Here is a 12,568-nt window from a genome sequence, read left to right on the forward strand (position 1 = left end):
ATACATCTGGAAATTTGAACCTTTTTCAGTCCTCAGAAGAGTTTTTTTGTGAAGTCAAACAGAAGTCCTGACTCTCAGGGCCCCCCGGAGGTGTTCAGTGGGGGTTAAAGGTCAAAGCTTTGTGCAGGACACTGGGGTTCCTCCACACTAAACTCATTAAGCTGCTCTTTATAGAGCTGCTTTGTGTTTGAGGGTTCAGCGCTCGGTGGTCCTGCTGTGCTGAGGGGAATCTGAGGGGTTTACAGTCCTGAGGCTGAGCTGTTGTTGCTCCTACAAGCTTCAATTAACAGCAATAGACTTACAGAGGACTGGGGCAGCTCTAGCAGTTCAGAAATTCCACACAAAACAAATATATTTCAGTTTTCTGTAGTTCTGTTATATTCTAATCTATTTTTACTGTATTATTATTATTATATATTTCTTTAATCATACATCTCTTAATAGGGCAGATACTCATGTGATGATACTCTTAGTAAACAACTTTAAACTGAACTATTTGTACTTTTACTTTGTACTTACTATTTTGACCTTAATTATTCATAGTTGCCCTGAAGTATTTTTAGATTTGAGTATTTGTACCTTTACAGAAGTATGTTTTAACTGAAGTATTTGAACTTTAACTGAACTATTCATAGTTTTACCAAAGTATTTTTAAACTGGTGTATTTATTCTTTAACTGAAGTACTTTGAAACTAAACTATTTGTACTTTTACTTAAGTATTTTTAAACTGAACTATTTGTACTTTCACTTTGTACTTACTGTTTTGACCTTAATTATCCATACGTTTACTGAAGTATTCTTAGATTGGAGTATTTATACTTTTACTGAAGTATTTGTAAATTAGAGTATTTAAAATCTAATGAAGCATTCTAATTTAAAATTAAATTAGAATCTATTTAAAATCTAATGAGTATTTATACTTTTAATGAAGTATTTTCAAACTGGAGTATTTATACTTTTACAGAAGTATTTTTAAACTGGATTGTATGAACTTTGGCTGAAGTATTTTAATTGGAGTATTTGTACTTTTATTGAAGTATTTTTAAACTGAACTATTTGTGCTTTTACCAAAATATTTTTAAACTGGAGCATTTGTACTTTTTCTAAAGTATTTTTAAACTGAACTTTGTTTTCTTACTCAATTAATTTAGTTATTCATAGTTTTACCTAAGTATTTTTAGATATGAGTTTTTTAACTTTTACTGAAGTATTTGTAAACTGAAGTATTTATAATATTACTAAAGTATTTTTACATTGGCATATTTGTCAATTAGAGAATTTTTACTTTTACTAAAGTATTTTTGAACTGGAGTAATTGTACTTTTGCTGAAGTATTTTTAAACTTAAGTATGCACTTTTACTTAAGTTTTTCTTAACTGGAGAATTTATATTTTTACTAAAGTATTTTTACATTGGAGTATTTGTAAACTGGAGTATTTAATTCAGTATTTTTGAACTGGAATATTTGAACTTTTACTAAAGTATTTTTAAACAGGACTTTATATTTTTACTGACGCATTTTTACATTGGAGTATTTGTAAAGTGGAGTATTTTTACTGGTGTTTTTCAACTGGAATATTAGTATTTTACTGAAGTATTATTTTACATTGGATTCTTTGTACTTTTACTGAAACAGTTTTAAACTGAAGTATTTTAACTTTTAATTAAGTATTTTTAATATCTATATTGTGTTTTAGCACAACACTCAGTATAATTATGGGATGTGGCCAGCAACAGCTAATTTGCATAAAGGCGATAGAGCTCTTAAACGGCTCCTTTTGAAAGGGACTGAAACTGGTAAGAATAGAGCTGGTGAGATCTTTCTTTATGTGGGAGTGATTTTGTGTAAAAAAAAAAGACATTGTGAACTTAACATAACTTAATCTCACTTGTGTAAAAACAGGTATAATCTCCCATTTTAAGTTACACTGCAAAAAAACACCTCAACAAATGTTATAAACAGTTTATTGTTCAGAAAAGTCCATCATTTTACATTACATAATAAGAAACAGACAGCATTAGGGTAGAAGCAAAAAAATGATGAGCCCATAAAGCAAGTTTTTCTAACAGTTTCTCTAAAAAAACACCAAATCACATGTTCGCTGTGGTTCTACACTTCTCTATAAAGCACTAATTAAGCTTAAAAAACAGTAACAGTTACAAATTTCAGGAAGAAATGCATGTATTTTACCCCTGAACCCCTGAATCTTTATCCATCCATCCATCAAAATTATGAATATTTATTACAAAGAAGAAACACGATCAGCAGGAAAAAGCAAAACAGCAGAAACAGAAATACATGATAAAAAAAGCTCACTGAAGTTCACTCAACATGGTAAAGTGTAAATATCTGTGTGTTAATACGTTTAATAACCCAACAGGCATAAAAAGAAAGCGTCAACGTCTATTTATCCATTACAGATGTTTTACAGATGCTCTTCCTGTACCAATAGAAATAAAAGAAGTGATCACAGACTCTCACTAAACTAAACCAGAGTCTGCAGGATTAATCTTCAATACAAAATAAAAGTCCTGCTAGGTTGGGAATGTTGGAGCTGCTTCACTCGTTGGGATTAGGATTGGCGTCGGGATACTGGGAGAGGTCGAAGGTCAGAACCTTACTGATAACACAGTCTCCTTGCTGCAGACAGACACAAAAAACAAAGATATTTACAATCCTGCTGATTTATGAAATCATAAAAATGTAGATTAGGAGTGTAAAGACCCATACACACATACAATTAAATAAAAAAAAAAATAAAAAAAACAGGAGCACTGAAAAATATATCTGTACATCTATAACAATATATATTTCTTAACTCTATCTGAACTCTAATGCTATTAAACTAATGCTATCCAATTCTATGCATGCACCTTATCTTTTAATGGAGGTCAATGCAATGGACTGCAATCTAATCTAATAGACATGGAACAAGCCAGTATATAGTAAGTCTAAACATTACCTATGTATTAGTCACTGTTGTGCCAAAGAATATATATAAATCTTATAAATCTATCTATAAAATGTCAACTTCTTAATAATAATAAATATATAATAAATTCTTAATAAAATTCTGATACAATACCAAGAACAAGTGTCGAATTGTGCCAAAAAGTCTGTAAACTTTACAGGATAAGGGAAAAACGACTATACTTTAAATGGAAGTTAATGTGTGAATGACCATTTATATTGTTACTGTCATGCAAAATGTGTATTTTGAAAGTTTTGTAATAGATGGAAATAAACTTAACTCTCAATGGAAGTCGATGTAAAACAGTTTTATTTTATTTTTTAGTTTTATTTTACTGTATCTCGTTGAAGACATAAACGAATATGTCTAACTGTATTTTACTGTGTATACTCTAAACCAGTGGTTCCCAACCTTTTTCTTCAGGGACCCATATTTTTACCATTGTAAGCTTTTGTGACCCAACATAAACCCCCCCCCAAATGTAAAAGATGTAAGTGTATAATTGAGTTGGGGTGGGGGGGGAGGGGGATTTAGAAATGACAAATAAAAACTGACATTTACTATAGATGAATAAAATAAACACGTAAAAAAGGAAAAATTGATACATAAAACATAAGGATTTTTTATCTTATGAAGAAAAAAATAATTAGATCAATAAAATAATACAACTATTTAAAATGAATAAAAAATTATTTATATAAAATAAAAACAAACAAACAAAAAAAAGAATAATATCAGTTTCAGTTTCAGTTTCAAATCAGTAAAACAGCTCACCAAAACCTCATAGGTTGGGTCGCGACCCATAGGTTGGGAACCACTGCTCTAAACTAATATATCTACATTGACAATTTTGTCTTTTTGACATAATGTGAAAATTGTTATTGCATCAGAATGTATTATTTACGATGAATGAAACAACAGAAATTCCCATAAATTACAGATATTAAAACTGTTTTACATTGAATTCCATTTTTTTTATATATATATAATTTTTCCCCTCTAAAGCCCTATCCGGACGGGATTAGTTTCTCAGGGGGACTGTGTAAAATATTTCACACTTCTACTCAGTGATAAAACTCCTGCTTCCGGACTGCAATTGAAAAAATAGGAGGACCAGTGAGTTTTTAGGCTTTTTTTCTCGGTCACATGACATCACGTTCAGTAGCTCCTCCATTTCCACTCGCTGTTGTGTTTTTAATGTGGATCTCCGTGGAAAAGCTCAAGCACCCAAAGTGTAGTTATGGTGCGCGGCAGTGGACAAATATCTATTGAAACTCAGAGATGTGCGTCCGGACGGGACTAAAATTACGGAGTTCAGAGAAAAACAGTAGATAATTCAGCCTGTAATTTATTTATCAGATGACGTCTGAGAAAAACACCTACATGATCGTTCTGGACGGGAATAAAATCACAGAGGATAATAACTCCCATAAAAGAGAAAATTACCCCAGAACCCCCTGAGAAATTAACCCCGTCCAGATAGGGATTACTAAATTTTTTCCTAAATACACATTTTTGCACGACAGTAACTCTATGAACAGTGATGTAAAAGGCCAAGAATATTTTATCAAAAGTCTGCTTGCAGTTGTGACGTAAGTAGATATTAGTATTTTAATATTTTCTGTATTTTACTATTTGTTTAAAAGAAAAGTTTTTAAAACTATTTAAAGGAAAAGAGAACACACTCATTAAACGCTCAGAAACTTTACTGTGTAAAGTTTAATTCCACTTCTGGCAGACAGTGTAAATCTGCACAGGTGTGTAATCATACTGACCTCAGGATAAACTCCAACCAGAGAGTCGGCCTTAGTGTAGAACTCCTCCTTCAGAGAGATCACGATGGCCTGGAAGTTCTCTACAGACTGATCCTTAATGTAGTTCGCCACCTACAACACACACACACACACACACACTCAAAAAATCACTAAAAGAATTCATTGTAAAACTAAACATGCAGATAATTTGTGATGCATGACAGCACATGTTCTCAGTTTCTGGTCAGGTGAAACTAAATTGATTACGAAATACATGTAATAAATACAATATTTTTGACATTGCAGCTAAAATACATGAGTAGTGTGAGATTCTTAAATACTACTATTAACATACACTATATGTATATATTGAGTACAGTTGTTTCTATTTCAAACATGCTACAGTTCATTCAGTAAAACAGTACATTATACTCTTTAAGACAAACATCCTTTGTTCAGTGTTCTTAGGCCCGGAAAATCTTCACCATATTCTCATTTTTTGGATTTATAGGCCCTCCCTTAAAACTATTAAGTATTTAAAACTACACCAAAAACTCAACATAAATTCGAAATAAACACGGTTCAGAAAAGTCCACAATTTTACATTCCATTATAGTAAAAAGACAGAATTAAAATAGAAGTAATAAGGAACAGTTTTTCTTAATAATAATAATAAAAAAAAAATCCACATGTTGAAAATCCACATCTTCCCTATATCTAAATCAGGGATGGGCAACTGGCGGCCCGGGGACCGCACACGGCCCTCGTCATCACTCAGTGCGGCCCGCGAATAGATAAAAAATAATTTCATAATTTCATAATTAAAAAAAAAACAACAAAAAAAAACGTAATTCTACTTTTGACCGCTAGAGGGCGCTGCCAAACAACCACGAAAATTGACATTGACATCCAGTCCATTGTGAGCCAGCAGGCCAAACCACAGCTCTCTCATTAGCTTCAATAAATGTTGGGCCTCTGTGGTCTAGTTTTCTGCTATTATTGAATGAGCTATTTGCAATCAGTTTTTAAATCTTTTTTGTTCTTTGTTATAAATGAGTTCAAATGCCTTTTGCACTTTTCTAAGCAAATGTTTTGTCCTTGTTGCTTATGAAGGACTTGTTATAATGAACTTATTTTACACAGAGGAACTACTGTATTTGCAATCAGTTTTTTAAGCAAACTTTTTGTTCTTTGATATGAAGGACTTCCTTTTTGCACTTTTTTTAAGCAAACGGTTTGTCTTTTGCCGTATTAAAATGCATTAATATGCAGAAAATTAGTTGTTGATAAATGTTGGTGCTGTAAACATACAGATATAAATTCATATAAAAATTGTTCTTATTGAAAATCATTTGTAGCGTTTTTCATATTCAATTATTTGAAGTGCGAGGTCATGTGGCCCTCCAATGGTCATGCTGAAAAAAATGTGGCCCTCTCCATCATGGAAGTTGCCCATCCCTGATCTAAATGAACTCACAGACTTTATAAAAAAACAAAACAAACAAAACAAAAAAACATGAGTACTTGAGCTTGATAAGAAAATATTTTGTTGGCTTAAAAATTCAGATTTGGCCAAAATAATTGAATATTTCACATTTTATGCTACAGTAGTTTTAGCTGTAATATCAGTTCTCAATGGACACTTACTAAAAAGCAAAAACTAAAATATAGTGTGGCATTGTTCAGAAAATATTACATTTGTAATAATTAGCTCTTATGTTTAATATTGACTAAATTTGTATTTATATTTATGTTTTATATAATGTTTTAAACCATTTTTGTTCAAATTTATCAGAACAGCCAGAGGCAGGTTTCACTTTACCACCGCAAGTTTAAGAAAAAAGACATTAATATTGTTTATCGCAATCATATACTAAACTGTATATGGGTTGGGCACTAATTTATAGTAAAATTGCAGCACCTGCATTTAAAGTACCTTGTTCAGATCATTGTGAAATTATCATCTTATTATAAAATTATCAAATTATCATAATCTGCTATTCTTATATAATTCTGGATCATTTAAACACTGTGACTGATGAAAACCCACCTTGCCGATGTTGGTGTTGTCCAAGGCAGCATCAATCTCATCCAGCACGAAGAAAGGAGCAGGTTTATAGCTGCCGGATGAAGAGAGATACGAGGTTTAGGGTTAAATATTGAGATGAGATGAAGATGAGTCTGATCAGTGATCAGCGGATCTTCGTTATTTAAAGGGATAAACTGACCTGTGAATTGCGAACAGCAGAGCGAGAGCCGCCACGGTCTTCTCTCCTCCAGATAAGTTATCCATCGGCCTGAAACGCTTTCCAGGAGCCACGCAGTTATAGTTAATCCCGTCCAGATACGGCTCCTCCGGGTTCTCCGGACCCAAAAACGCCTGAGATTAAAAATAATAATTACAGGATTTTAAATCCAAACACAATATTGAATAAAAAAAGCCTTACAGGAAGTCTTATAATTATATCTCAATATTTCATGGTATGTTTGCAATTATTATTGACGATCTGACAAAACATTGATTTTTCTTTAATTATAAGAATATACCACTGCAACAAAAAGTATTCTTATATTAAGAATTATTTACTATTATTGTGTAGTTTTATATTTCAAATATTCAGAGAAACCAAATAATCTATAAACATTTGTCTATTTTATAAATAGTAATTTACCAAAACTATTTTTATTTTATTTTAAATAAAGTACTGTAAGAAAATAAAATCTTCCACAAAACTTACAATTAAAAGTAAATACAGTATATAAAAAAAATGCAAAAACAAATGCAGAAGAGATCACTTTAAAAAATATTGCAGTACCATGATATGGAGTTTTTTTTTTTATTGTATCAAATAATATGGGCAATATTATCGCATACAATACAGCACACCCCTACTTTACAGATTTTTTTTTTTTTTTTTTTTTGGAAAACGGAAAAGTAGAGATACATTAAATATCTGGCAACCCAAAATATGGAAAATTGAGAAGAAGAGGGGAAAAAAAACTAAATTAAGAATATACCACTGTAACCAAAATATTATTATATTAAGAACAATTTCATATTAATATAACAGTTTCAATCGTTCAGCATAGACCAAATCATCTACAAACATTTTTTTCATTTCGTAAACAGTAATTTACCAAGACTATTATTGTTTCATACAACAAAACTTAAAATTTAAAGTAAATACGGTAAAAAAAAAAGCAAAACACAAATAAATACAGAAGAAATCGCTTTCAAGAATATTGCAATATCACCATATGGATGATTTTTTTTTTTGTATCAAATAATTTGAGCAATATTGTCGTGTACAATACAGCACACCTATACTTTACACAAAATAAATGTCTTTTGTTTTTCTTTTTTTGGGGAAACACAGAAAAGTAGATACACTGAATATCTGGCAACCCAAAATAAGGGAAATTGGGAAGAAAAAATTTGGTGGCAAAATAAGTAACAAAAAAAAAAAAAGAAACCAAACAGTTGTGTGTGGGGACGTAAAACAAAAAAAGCTAGTGTGGAATTTGTTTAAAAATTGCCTTTTCTTTGAAGAGAAAATGAAAAAAAATAAATGTAGAATGTTGAATTTTTCAATTGTTATAAAAATGATAAAAATTATGAAAAAGTACTCTGCTAGAAAGACAGGATATGACTGGAGGTGCATGATACTGGAGGAAAAACACATATCGCAATATACTGTATTTATTTTTTGCCATATTTACTACAATAGAAAAACAGTGATTGTCCCCCACATTTCACCAAAATTCAATATAAATAATGCTTTCCTAAATATGAGTATGACGCCTAATGTCATCATCTGTTATTATCTGTACTAAAAAATAAGAATAGTGTGGGTTTTCCTGTTGTATTAAACAGCAAAATAACATGAAGTGTATGAATTAAATTACGCTCACACTGCTGGATCCTCCACTTTATAAACAGCAGTTATTTGTTGGTATCAGTCAGGACTCACCTGGGCGCTGCTGTTGCGGGACAGGGCTTTGTAGATTTCGTCGATGTTGGTGGCGACGGACTCGAAACAGGCGTTGAAGCGATCAAACCTCTCCTTCTTTATCTGCTCGAACGCCTGCTTAGCTTTCTTCGCTCTCTTTCTTGCAGCCTCAAATTCTGAAAAAGAAGACAACGACAACTTTAAATCCTGCATCAAAATCAATATTCGTTTTGTCACGTTAAGCACAATTCTTTTAACTATCTTTGAGATCCTCCATTACTGCATGTTCTTTTACTCACTTAAACGTTTGGTGAAATTAAATGGTAGAAAAACAATAGAACTATAACTAGACATAGAACTCAGGGATATGTTGTTTAATAGGGAAAGTAAGAGCTTTACCACACACACAATGCAGTGAAAGAAAACTCAAAGGATTAAAGGGACTAAACAGCTGTGTAGCTTTAAGAAAAGCTCTCATCAGTGAGGATAACCAGCAAAAACAGCTTCAGTTTACTAGAGTAAAGATTGAACTCTGGAGTAATGAAAGGAGGTCATGTGAAGGTCAGATGAGTCCAAATTTACCCTCTTCCAGAGTGATGGAGCATCAGGCTAAGATGCATGAAGTAATCAAAGTTGTTTTTCTTCAACTTTGTTTTGCTTCAGTTTCTCCCTCTGTTTGGTTTGTTTTCACACAGGTATAAAAACCTAAACGCACCAAAATGCGCACAAATAAACCACACGAGCACATGTTCTCCTCTGATTGGTCAGAGCTGTCTGGTGTGGGAGCAAGAAAGTAAATATAGTCAGAAGATTCTGTGTTTCAGTGCGTATATCCAGCTGCTTTAACACAGAACACTGAAAATGTGCAGCTGCGCTTTCAAACACTGTGTTTTTAATAAGACTTGCAGCACAGATATAAGCAGTGATCTCTGCACATACTGTGCTCTTAAGTGTGTAAACAGCATGGAGCAGCAGACACAATGTTTGTTCATAACAGTATATTTTTTGGCCAATATATCAGAGTGAGATCAAATAGTGCTGGTGTGAAAACGGTTATTATCTCACCGTCGCTGGTCTCCTGGAACTTGTCCCTGACGCTCTCCAGTTTCTCCATGGCCTTCATGTTGGGGGCGCTGATCCTCTGGAGAATGCTCTGCTGCTCGTTCAGCCTCTGCTGCAGGGTGTTCATCTCCCCCTTTAACTCCTCATCCGACAGAGCGTCCTGAGTTATTAAATAAATCGTAAAATCAAATACATTAGTGTATTAAGAATGATTTATAAAATCACTGTTCAGGATTTAGGTCCAGAAAATAAAACACTGAGTTATGAGGCTACCTACAAAACCTGCTAGATTAACAATACATGCTGGTTCTGGAAGAGAGACGTTAGTTTCTTGCCAAGCCTGGTTAATAAACTGAAGGTAAAAAAGAACTACCTTATTTTTTTCGCACTATAAGGTGCACTTAAATACCTTTAATTTTCCCAAAAATCATCAGTGCGCTTTATAATCTGGTGCTCCTTATATATATATATATATATATATATATATATATATATATATATATATATAGAAAGAGAGAGAGAGAGAGAGAGAGAGAGAGAGAGATATCAGTGGTGTGCAGTAACGCCCTTCTTACCCTAACACATATTTTATAAATTAACTAAAATAAAAAACAGCAACTAATTCAAAGCATTAGTCTGCGTTTTTTTAGTTGCTACAGGACTCTAATCTCACGGACAGCTGTTCCAACCAATCACAGCTTTTTAAAATGGCTCCTCCCCCTTTGTGTCTGCGTGCCCCTTCTCCTGATTTTGAGAAGGGTGTAGTAATGAGTATATTAGCAGAGTCGCAGCACAATGTAACCAATCAGATTCATGTTTTTTTACTCCGGGGCCGGGGCCATGGCTGTGTAACCCCTTCTCAGCACCCTGCTGAAGGGGTGAGGTGTTGCTTAGTGTAAAACAGGGGACATGCTGGATTACTTCAATAGTTAAATAACTATCACAGAATTGCGACGGTAAATAAGACAGATATTGTGTCACATCATATTAAAAAGCCCTTTTAAAGGCTGTCCTTCAATGTGAAGCTAATTCACAATAATAAGCCGCCTGACTGGTGAGTTTTTTGTGTGTACTTAATGTTTTGGCTGACCTGGAGCCATGTAGGCACACAAATGAGTGATATTTGTTGGCTGGTTGTACTTGTAGTAAAATTAAGCATTGATTTTGTTGTTTGTAGCTGTATTTGTGGACTGTTAATGTGCAGTAAGCTCATAAATATACAGAGAATATGTAGTTCTAATATAAGTCTATGTGTAGGTCGGTTGGTGGGGGGGGGGGGGGGGGTGTATATGCAGTGTATATATATATATATATATACACTGCTCAAAAAAATTAAGGGAACACTCAAATAACACATCCTAGATCTGAATGAATGAAATATTCTCATTGAATACTTTGTTCTGTACAAAGTTGAATGTGCTGACAACAAACTCACACAAAAATCATCAATGGAAATCAAATTTATTAACCAATGGAGGCCTGGATTTGGAGCCACACACAAAATTAAAGTGAAAAAACACACTACAGGCTGATCCAACTTTAATGTAATGTCCTTAAAACAAGTCAAAATGAGGCTCAGTATTGTGTGTGGCCTCCACGTGCCTGTATGACCTCCCTACAACGCCTGGGCATGCTCCTGATGAGGTGGCGGATGGTCTCCTGAGGGATCTCCTCCCAGACCTGGACTAAAGCATCCGCCAACTCCTGGACAGTCTGTGGTGCAACGTGACGTTGGTGGATGGAGCGAGACATGATGTCCCAGATGTGCTCAATCGGATTCAGGTCTGGGGAACGGGCGGGCCAGTCCATAGCTTCAATGCCTTCATCTTGCAGGAACTGCTGACACACTCCAGCCACATGAGGTCTAGCATTGTCCTGCATTAGGAGGAACCCAGGGCCAACCGCACCAGCATATGGTCTCACAAGGGGTCTGAGGATCTCATCTCGGTACCTAATGGCAGTCAGGCTACCTCTGGTGAGCACATGGAGGGCTGTGCTGCCCTCCAAAGAAATGCCACCCCACACCATTACTGACCCACTGCCAAACCGGTCATGCTGAAGGATGTTGCAGGCAACAGACCGCTCTCCACGGCGTCTCCAGACTCTGTCACGTCTGTCATGTGCTCAGTGTGAACCTGCTTTCATCTGTGAGGAGCACAAGGGCGCCAGTGGCGAATTTGCCAATCCTGGTGTTCTCTGACAAATGCCAAGCGTCCTGTACGGTGTTGGGCTGTGAGCACAACCCCCATCTGTGGACGTCGGGCCCTCATACCATCCTCATGGAGTCGGTTTCTAACCGTTTGTGCAGACACATGCACATTTGTGGCCTGCTGGAGGTCATTTTGCAGGGCTCTGGCAGTGCTCCTCCTGTTCCTTCTTGCACAAAGGCGGAGGTAGCGGTCCTGCTGCTGGGTTGTTGCCCTCCTACGGCCTCCTCCACGTCTCCTGGTGTACTGGCCTGTCTCCTGGTAGCGCCTCCAGCCTCTAGACACTACGCTGACAGACACCGCAAACCTTCTTGCCACAGCTCGCATTGATGTGCCATCCTGGATGAGCTGCACTACCTGAGCCACTTGTGTGGGTTGTAGAGTCCGTCTCATGCTACCACGAGTGTGAAAGCACCACCAACATTCAAAACTGACCAAAACATCAGCCAGACAGCATAGGTTCTGAGAAGTGGTCTGCGGTCCCCACCTGCAGAACCACTCCTTTATTGAGTGTGTCTTGCTAATTGCCAATAATTTCCACCTGTTGTCTATTCCATTTGCACAACAGCAGGTGAAATTGATTGTCAATCAGTGTTGCTTCCTAAGTGGACAGTTTAATTTC

The 12,568-nt window shown here is 35.1% G+C and overlaps 1 protein-coding gene and 1 long non-coding RNA gene across 2 annotated transcripts in view; one reads left to right on the forward strand and one right to left on the reverse strand.

Moving 5' to 3' along the window:
* LOC125780655 (uncharacterized) overlaps window positions 1–12,568 on the forward strand; it is a 227,472-nt gene that overhangs the window by 177,121 nt on the left and 37,783 nt on the right. The gene's annotated exons all lie outside the window — the stretch shown is intronic.
* Window positions 1,953–12,568, reverse strand: part of LOC107196953 (structural maintenance of chromosomes protein 1A) — a 31,486-nt gene continuing 20,870 nt past the window's right edge. Inside the window, exons 21-26 of the mRNA XM_022666444.2 lie at window positions 9,743–9,899; window positions 8,699–8,853; window positions 6,956–7,107; window positions 6,778–6,847; window positions 4,749–4,859; window positions 1,953–2,642 (exon numbers count right to left, since the gene is read on the reverse strand). Coding sequence (XP_022522165.1) covers window positions 2,562–2,642; window positions 4,749–4,859; window positions 6,778–6,847; window positions 6,956–7,107; window positions 8,699–8,853; window positions 9,743–9,899 — 726 coding nt within the window. The 3' untranslated portion in view covers window positions 1,953–2,561. The remainder of the gene's footprint in view (window positions 2,643–4,748; window positions 4,860–6,777; window positions 6,848–6,955; window positions 7,108–8,698; window positions 8,854–9,742; window positions 9,900–12,568) is intronic.

The sequence above is a fragment of the Astyanax mexicanus genome, chromosome 13 (assembly GCF_023375975.1).
Source record: "Astyanax mexicanus isolate ESR-SI-001 chromosome 13, AstMex3_surface, whole genome shotgun sequence".
Lineage (NCBI taxonomy): Eukaryota > Metazoa > Chordata > Actinopteri > Characiformes > Acestrorhamphidae > Astyanax > Astyanax mexicanus.